The 8,795-nt window shown below is 44.2% G+C and overlaps 1 protein-coding gene across 1 annotated transcript in view; it reads right to left on the bottom strand.

The window, feature by feature from the left end:
* Positions 1-3,561: 3,561 nt before the first annotated feature.
* LOC134984922 (uncharacterized) overlaps positions 3,562-8,795 on the bottom strand; it is a 70,368-nt gene continuing 65,134 nt past the window's right edge. Inside the window, exon 4 of the mRNA XM_063950386.1 lies at positions 3,562-6,157. Within this exon, the coding sequence (XP_063806456.1) occupies positions 4,686-6,157 (1,472 nt within the window). The 3' untranslated portion in view covers positions 3,562-4,685. The remainder of the gene's footprint in view (positions 6,158-8,795) is intronic.

Raw genomic sequence — 8,795 nt, 5'->3', positions numbered from 1 at the left:
TCATAGTATACAGGGGGAGCGGCCTGTGTTGTCATATTATACAGGGGGAGCGGCCTGTGTTGTCATGATATACAGGGGGAGCGGCCTGTGTTGTCATAATATACAGGCGGAGGGGCCTGTGGTATCTTGTTACTATTATTATATAGGGTGAGCGGCATGTATTGTCTTTCTATACAGAAGGAGTGGCCTGTGTTGTCATAATATACAGGGGTAGAATCCTGTGTTGTCATAGTATACAGGGGAGTGGCATATTATACAGGGGTAGCATCCTGTTCTGTCATAGTATACAAGGGGAGTGGCCTGTGTTGTAATCCAATTCCACGTGACAATGCCCACCACAAACTCCTGACAGAACATCACTTCTTAGTCAAGGAGCATAGAATCTCTCCTTCAGCTCTCTGGTTAGCTCTACTTATACCCCCAGAAGCTTCATATTACATGGGGTTTGTGTGACTACTTTGTCTAAGGATCTTACAGCATTGGAATACAATACATATTCTAATCAAGGTGATTACATCAGCGAGAAAGCCACAATGTCTGGTCAGCTCACTGTTGGACAATAGGGAGTAAACAAAAAGGGACAATGGTACCTTATATGACTCACCCTTTGAGTGTCCACTGTGGTGGTAGTAAATAATAGAAAACTAGGTCTAACATGAATACATTATCCAAAGGGTAACAGATAACGTAACACAATTGAATATATTAACAATATTAAGGTTGATTTAAACACAATATTGGGTGAGCAGTAATGGGCATGTTATGGAGAATGAGGAAACAGATGAATGTATAGGGATATGGGGATAAAAAGTACATATTTGACATGAGAAATGAGGCATAGCTATATTGTCACAGACCTCTCATTTCCTCACAGTAGCCATGGGCCAGATGTTATTTCCCATCATTTACAGACTTCTGTCGCTGAACCGAGATGATAGGCTGTCAGCCAGTAGCCCTGCACCGCTCCGGCTCTTACATATAGTGTGCTGTTCCAGCTGGGAATGGGATGCCCCATCCACCTCACTGGCGTGACAGGCTCAGCTGTCAGTCATGCAGCCCCACTGCGCCCACTCTCTCCGTACTCATACATACATGCCTTTCTGGGAGTGTCTCATCCTGGTTGTCAGTGAGACAGTGTCTCTGGCATGTTACAATCCGGGTATCTGGACGCCATTACTTACCATTCAGATGTCTCCTGAGGCTGGCTCAGCGTTCCAGGGCCGGATCTCGCCTGCGTTGCTGATGTCCATACTGTACATCTCCCTCCTGTCACTCTAAAGCGATGTCACAAGCGGCTTCATGTTAAGTCTTAGAATGGCGTCTCCAGCCCTCCGTGGCCTCTGCCGCCGTTCCTGTGTTTCCAGTATACAGATTCATCAGTGTGGCGTCTCATGCCTGCCGCGGCCTCCGCTGTCATCCATGTGGTTCCAGTATGCAAGTTGTCAGTGTGGCGTCTCCTGCCCTCCGCGGCCTGCGCCGCCATTACTGCTGAATCTCCACATGGTTTCTCAAACTAGCTTTCCCTCCAAGTGCTAACATGGGCGCAGCCATGTTGGTTTCTATCATATGCCTCAGTTTCCACCAATCCGCTGCTCTACTGGAATCTGCATAATTGTTCAGCCAATGCCTGCCTTGCTGCAGGTATAAATATCCTGTGCCTGAACCAGGAAATCGTCAGTGCTTTGGTTGTCAAACCTTGTTTCCAGTCTCTCTCTCCTGTGGTTGTTTTTCCAGGTTTCCAGCTCCTGTCTCCAGCCTCCACTAAGAGACCCACACCAGCCTACCACCTGCGGTGCAGCCTGACTCTACAGTCCTCCGTGACTACTCCAGTTTCCAGCTACAGATCCATCTGCTTCCAGCAGAGATCAGCTTCTCTTAAAGTGCCGGTGCTTTTCCTGCAGATTTCCACAAACCACCGGTACCAGTATTTCATCGCTCCCAAGCTTCATACGATCATTTGGCTGGTACATCCAGCATCCACTCCGTGTTAACACCTGACTGGTTCCAACCAGTACCCACAGCAGCTACTTCATCAACAGCGGACCAGCTTTCCAAGGAACATCAGCTGGTGTGTTCCTGGGCTATTCTCACTACTACAGTCGGGCCTGGTAAGGACTTTCCATCTCAAGGACAATAAGAACTGTACCTAATTCTACCAGAGCCCTGTGGCCATTGCCAACCCGTAGTACCCAGGAACTGTGATATACTTACTGTTGATTATAGTATTTATTTTACCACTGCTGTGACACATGGAGCTTGTTTAATAAATGATTATTGACTTTTACTTTGGTTGGCGTGGTCACGCCTTCGGGCAATCTTCCTACGTGTAACTTACATGTCCAGGGGTCTGATTCAACCTCCCAGGTTCCACTACATCTCAGCCCCTACAACTGAGGCTTCCTCCCGTCAGCTCAGGCCCTCAGTTGTGACATGGCACAGCTGTGTAATCATGATGTGAGTGTGTATGCTTAGTGAGTACTGCAGTGTAGCAGTGTGGTGGGGAGAAGGGGGTTGCTACACCAATGAGTCAAGGAATGGAGTAGTTGGATGGGACTCACACAGCAGGTGGTGAAAAGCTTAAAAAGGAGTGGGTGGATGGGGAAGGATCTGGTAGGTTCAGAAGGGATTAGTGAGGGTAAGGACTCTCAAGGAAAATTGGAGTGGGATCCCACAGGTACCAAACTGGGTAAAGAGCAGCTCTTAGGAAGGAAATAGGTAAGACAGACCCTGTGTTTGACCCTTCTTTACCTCATGCAGGGTCGATCTTTGGACTCTCCAGTTCCTCAGGGGGCTGTGGATCCTTGTTGCCCACTACCTGGCAGTTCTGTGGTCATCTCAGGCCATGAACCTCCCAGATGCCAGGCCTCCAGATAAACATGAAATGGTCATGGAGATGGTCCTGGGCTCTGTGGAGTAGGTGGAAAAAGCAAAGGAAAGTTGTGACCCTTCTGAAGGGGCAATGGTGGACATTGTGATTGGTGAAGGGAAGGTTTTGTGGGAAAAGAGGGAGTTATGCCATATATCTCAGCAGCATGGGTCCTCAGCCTATATGATGTGCCACCATTAATGTGGATTCTGTCTTGTCCGACCAAGCTTGATTTACGGGCTTTGTAATTTTTTTAAGCAGGATAAAGGCTGAGTTTTTTTATTTCTGCAGTGTCCACCGTGCCATCACTTACCTGTATGCTTACACGAAACAGAATGATGGAAAATTTTCACGGTTTCTTTACATCTTCTGGGGTCCACTCCGAGATTAGACATTATGGCGTAATTACTCAGACGGGAATATAAAACAGAATAAAAAATAAAAGCTTTAATGTAATAATTAGATGCAAACAAAAGCTTTTATTATGAAACACAGGGGAGTATCCGCACCATATAGATGTAACATACAACAAACCACCGCAGATGGAACCCGGGTGACTCTAATGCACATGATAATGTACAGGGTATATATGGACAGGATCTTGTATAAGAAAACACTCGACACTCCTGATCAAGATGAGTGTCTGCAACAAGTTAGGCAAACTAGAAGAAGTGAAAACACGTTCCAATTGCCGCCATATTGTCGTGCAGCAATACAGATTGTGCAAACTGGTATTAGACATTCACATTTACATAAAGCACAAGATACAAAATAAACAGCAGAAAAAAGACCTAAGCATTTGGGATGTATTATTTAGGAAGTAAATAGAGGTACATTAATGAAAAGCGTGAGTAACAGTCATCAGTCTGTTTGTGAAGGTCTCTAGAGTGGAGGCCTCTTGGACTGTGCAAGGCAGTGAGTTCCATGGTCAAAGCTAAACGTTCAACCCATAAATGAATGACAGGAGATTCTTGGTACTGCTGGTAACAGTCCATCTGTAGAAGCAAGCAAGCAAGCAGGGCAGTAAGGAGGCAGAAGCTGCTTCTAGTACCTTGGACCATGTAATGTTGGGCTGGGAAGGTCAGTTAGCCAATTATGAAATAGATTTGTCATCTTACAGGCAGCCAGTGAAGGGAGTAGAGAATGGGTGTTATGTGGCAGGAATGAGCTGGTTAGGTAACAGCTTGGCTGCTGCATTCTGTACTAGCTGCAAGCTCTGTAATTCTTTTGCTGGGTGACCCAGGTAGATGGCATTGCAGTAGTCTATGAACTTCTGAGGGAATCAAGTGCTTGATTCTGGCTATGGTCCACAGATGGAAGAATTAGGATTAGTATGTGGCAGATACCTGATGTCTGTGTCAGCCACATACCAGGACAACACAAAGATTCAGCACATGTTTAGTATTTTGCAATTCTGAACACCAAAGCAAAAATCCAGATGGTTGGTAAAGCTGTAGTCTTGTCCTTTGTTGGTGAGCTTCTATTATGTTTCACAAAGACTGAGTCACAGCCAACTGGCATCATCAACCCCAGGCGCTCAGCTAGACAACCATTTAGGATTGGTATTAGGTTCTCAGTACATGGTGCAAAAAGCAGGCAATCTGCATAGCAGTGGTAGACCAGGCCATGACGTCTGATTATATCACCCAGTGGTAGCATGTATATTTTATAAAGCATAAGAGATCGGATTCACCCTTGAGGAACATTGGACGGCAGTGATAATTATACTCCAGAAGATGTAAATGGTTCCGTACTTGGGTAATGTCTAATATGTTCAACAAGAGCAGATTTATTTCTCTCACAGCATGAAAATGGCTTCTCATCTGTGAAATCGCTGATGTTTAACAAGAACTGATTTCCATGCAAAACATTTCCCACACTGAGAACAGGAAAATGGCTTCTCACCTGTGTGACTCCTCTGATGTCTAACAAGATGTGATGTCGATGAAAAACATTTCCCACACTCAGAACAGGAAAATGGCTTCTCACCTGTGTGACTCCTCTGATGTCTAACAAGATGTGATGTCGATGAAAAACATTTCCCACACTCAGAACAGGAAAATGGCATCTCACCTGTGTGACTTCTCTGATGTATAACAAAATATGATTTGTGTGCAAAACATTTCCCACACTCAGAACAGGAAAATGGCATCTCACCTGTGTGACTTCTCTGATGTATAACAAGATGTGATGTCGATAAAAAACATTTCCCACACTCAGAACAGGAAAATGGCTTCTCACCTGTGTGACTTCTCTGATGTATAACTAAATGTGATTTGTGTGCAAAACATTTCCCACACTCAGAACAGGAATACGGCTTCTCACCTGTGTGACTTCTCTCATGTCTAACAAGAACTGATTTCTGTGTAAAACATATCCCACACTCAGAACAGGAATATGGCTTCTCACCTGTGTGACTTCTCTGATGTATAACAAGATGTGATGTCGATGAAAAACATTTCCCACACTCAGAACAGGAAAATGGCTTCTCACCTGTGTGACTCCTCTGATGTCTTCCAAGATGTGATGTCGATGAAAAACATTTCCCACACTCAGAACAGGAAAATGGCATCTCACCTGTGTGACTTCTCTGATGTATAACAAAATATGATTTGTGTGCAAAACATTTCCCACACTCAGAACAGGAAAATGGCATCTCACCTGTGTGACTTCTCTGATGTATAACAAAATATGATTTGTGTGCAAAACATTTCCCACACTCAGAACAGGAAAATGGCTTCTCACCTGTGTGACTTCTCTGATGTGGAACAAGATGTGATTTCAGTGCAAAACATTTCCCACACTCAGAACAGGAATACGGCTTCTCACCTGTGTGACTTCTCTGATGTATAACAAGAGCTGATTTCTGTGTAAAACATATCCCACACTCAGAACAGGAATATGGCTTCTCACCTGTGTGACTTCTCTCATGTCTAACAAGATATGATTTATATGTAAAACATTTCCCACACTCAGAACATGGAAATGGACTCTCACCTGCCTTAGCTGTCTGATTGGTAATACGCTTTGTGTTCTGTGTAAAACATTTGGCATATATAGAACAGGGAAACACTGTATCTACTGTCAGAGCTGTAACAGATGCACCAATATCAGAGTGATCAGGAGAACATTTCCCAGGATCAGAGAGACCATCTGATAGAGCTGGATGTATAATTGGGGTAATGGGGTTAGCTCCTGGAGAATCCTGTCTACTGTCGTTATCGGTTATTTCAGAATCCAGGGATAACATTAGATGTCCTTCTGAGATGTTCCTGCTTGTGTGCCCATCTGCTGGAAATAAAATACATTAATATATAAAATGAATAGACAATACATAGGGTGTTACAGGACACAATATATAATTCTATAACTGACATGTTTTACCTGAAATCATTGCTTTTATGTTTATTAAAAAACAAAAAAAAGCTAGGATGCTTAGACTGGAGCTTGATCAACACTGAACGCTCATGTGGGATTACTAGAGGTGACATGGACGCTCATGTGGGAGTACTAGAGGTGACAAATGCAAAATCATGCACTTGGGTCTCAAAAATCCAAAGGCTAAATATAGTATTAATGGCACTATACTGGAAACTACTGAGGAGGAAAGGGATCTAGGAGTCACTATTTCAGATGACTTAAAGGTAGGTAAGCAATGTAACAAAGCAATGAGGAAGGCTAGTCAGATGCTTGGCTGCATTGGGAGAGGAATCAGCAGCAGAAATAAATAAGTAATAATGCCATTGTATAGGTCATTGCTACGGCCTCATCTAGAATACAGTGTTCAATTCTGGAGGCCATATCTTCAAAAGGATATTAATACATTAGAAACTGTACAAAGAAGGGCAACTAAAATGGTGCATGGCCTACATCACAAAACATACCCAGAAAGACTAAGAAATCTCAATATGTATAGTTTGGAGCAAAGAAGGGAAAGGGGGGACTTGATAGAAAACTTTCAAATATACCAAGGGTTTTAACAAAATCCAGGAGGGAAACATTCTCCAAATGAAGAGAAGCAATAGGACACGGGGACATGCACTGAGACTGGAGGGGGGGGTTCAGTGGAAATTTGCGGGAAAATTACTTCACAGAAACGGTAGTGGACAAGTGGAATAGCCTCCCATCGGAGGTGGTAAAGGCTAAGACAGTAGAGCAATTTAAACATGCATGGGATAGACAAAGGATATCCTTACAAAGAAATAAGGATCAAACAAGGTTAGAGATAAAAATAATGTAAAAAAAAAAAAAAGGGGGCAGACTAGATGGGCCAAGTGGTTCTTATCTGCCGTCAAATTCTATGTTTCTATGACATGGACGCTCATGTGGGACTACTAGAGGTGACATGGACGCTCATGTGGGATTACTAGAGGTGACATGGACGCTCATGTGGGATTACTAGAGGTGACATGGGCGCTCGTAGGTTTACTAGAGGTGACATGGGCGCTCATGTGGGATTACAAGAGGTGACATGGACGCTCATGTGGGATTACTAGAGGTGACATGGATGCTCATGTGGGATTACTAGAGGTGACATGGACGTTCATGTGGGATTACTAGAGGTGACACGGACGCTCATGTGGGATTACTAGAGGTGACACGGACGCTCATGTGGGATTGCTAGAGTGGACATGGATGCTCATGTGGGATTACTAGAGGTTACATGGACGCTCATGTGGGATTACTAGAGGTGACATGGACGCTCATGTGGGATTACTAGAGGTGACATGGGCGCTCATATGGGATTACTAGAGGTGACATGAACGCTCATGTGGGATTACTACAGGTGACATGGGCTTTGCAATAATAAAACAGCAAAGAAGAGAAAGTGCTGTCCTGTTTGCGCAATAATAATAGGATTTTAATATACCTACCGGTAAATCCTTTTTTCGTAGTCCGTAGAGGATGTTGGGGATGCATCAAAGACCATGGGGTATAGACGGGTCCTGTGGAGCCTTGGGCACTATAAAATTTGAATAGTGTAGGTTGGCTCCTCCCTCTATGCCACTCCTCCAGACCTCAGTTTAGGAACTGTGCCCGAGGAGATGGACAACCTCGAGAGAGGATACTACAAAATTGTGTGGTGAGATTTCACCAAATCACACTGAATTTATAACATGCAACCACATGTAACTCAATGAAAACATGTCAGTATACATGACCAAAGAGTGGCAACAAATGCTGCCATTACTGAACAAGTAACAACCGTGCAGGAAAACATCAGCACTGGGCGGGCGCCCAACATCCTCTATGGACTACGAGAAAAGGATTTACCGGTAGGTATATTAAAATCCTATTTTCTCTTATTTCCTAGAGGATGTTGGGGATGCATCAAAGACCATGGGGCCTATACCAAAGCTCCCACTAGGGGAGGGAAAGTGCTGATGTACCCTGCAAACTAATTGACCCAACTGGAGGTCATCAGAGGCTAAAGTATCAAACTTGTAGAATTTAGCAAATGCGTTTGATCCTGCCCACGCAACTGCTCAGCAAATTTGTAGTGCCGAGACACCTCGGACAGATGTCCAGAAAGAGCCCACTATACGAGTAGAGTGATGCTTTACCGATTTAGGTTTCGGCAAACCTGCCGCAGAAAACATGCTGAATAGTACATTCGATCCAGCGAGAAATAGTCTGCTTAGAAGCAGCACACCCAATTTTAATCGGGATCAATGCTCTTCACATATACCTTCAAAGCCCGGACCACGTCCAAGGACTTACTGAAGTAGAAATGTCAGTAGCCACTGACACCACAACAGGTTGGTTGATATGAGAAACCGACACAACCCTTGGAAGGAATTGTTGACGCGTCCTTAGCGCAACTCAAAATTCATGAAAAAACAAAGAGGGCTCTTGTGGGATAAGGCCCCACATTCCAACACCCGCCTTGCGGATGTCAATGCTAACAAAGTGATCAGCTTTCATGTAA

Source organism: Pseudophryne corroboree (genome assembly GCF_028390025.1).
Source record: "Pseudophryne corroboree isolate aPseCor3 chromosome 3 unlocalized genomic scaffold, aPseCor3.hap2 SUPER_3_unloc_94, whole genome shotgun sequence".
Classification (NCBI taxonomy): Eukaryota; Metazoa; Chordata; class Amphibia; order Anura; family Myobatrachidae; genus Pseudophryne; species Pseudophryne corroboree.
The sequence above is the reverse complement of the archived record's forward strand: the minus strand, read 5'-3'. Positions and strand labels throughout refer to the sequence as shown.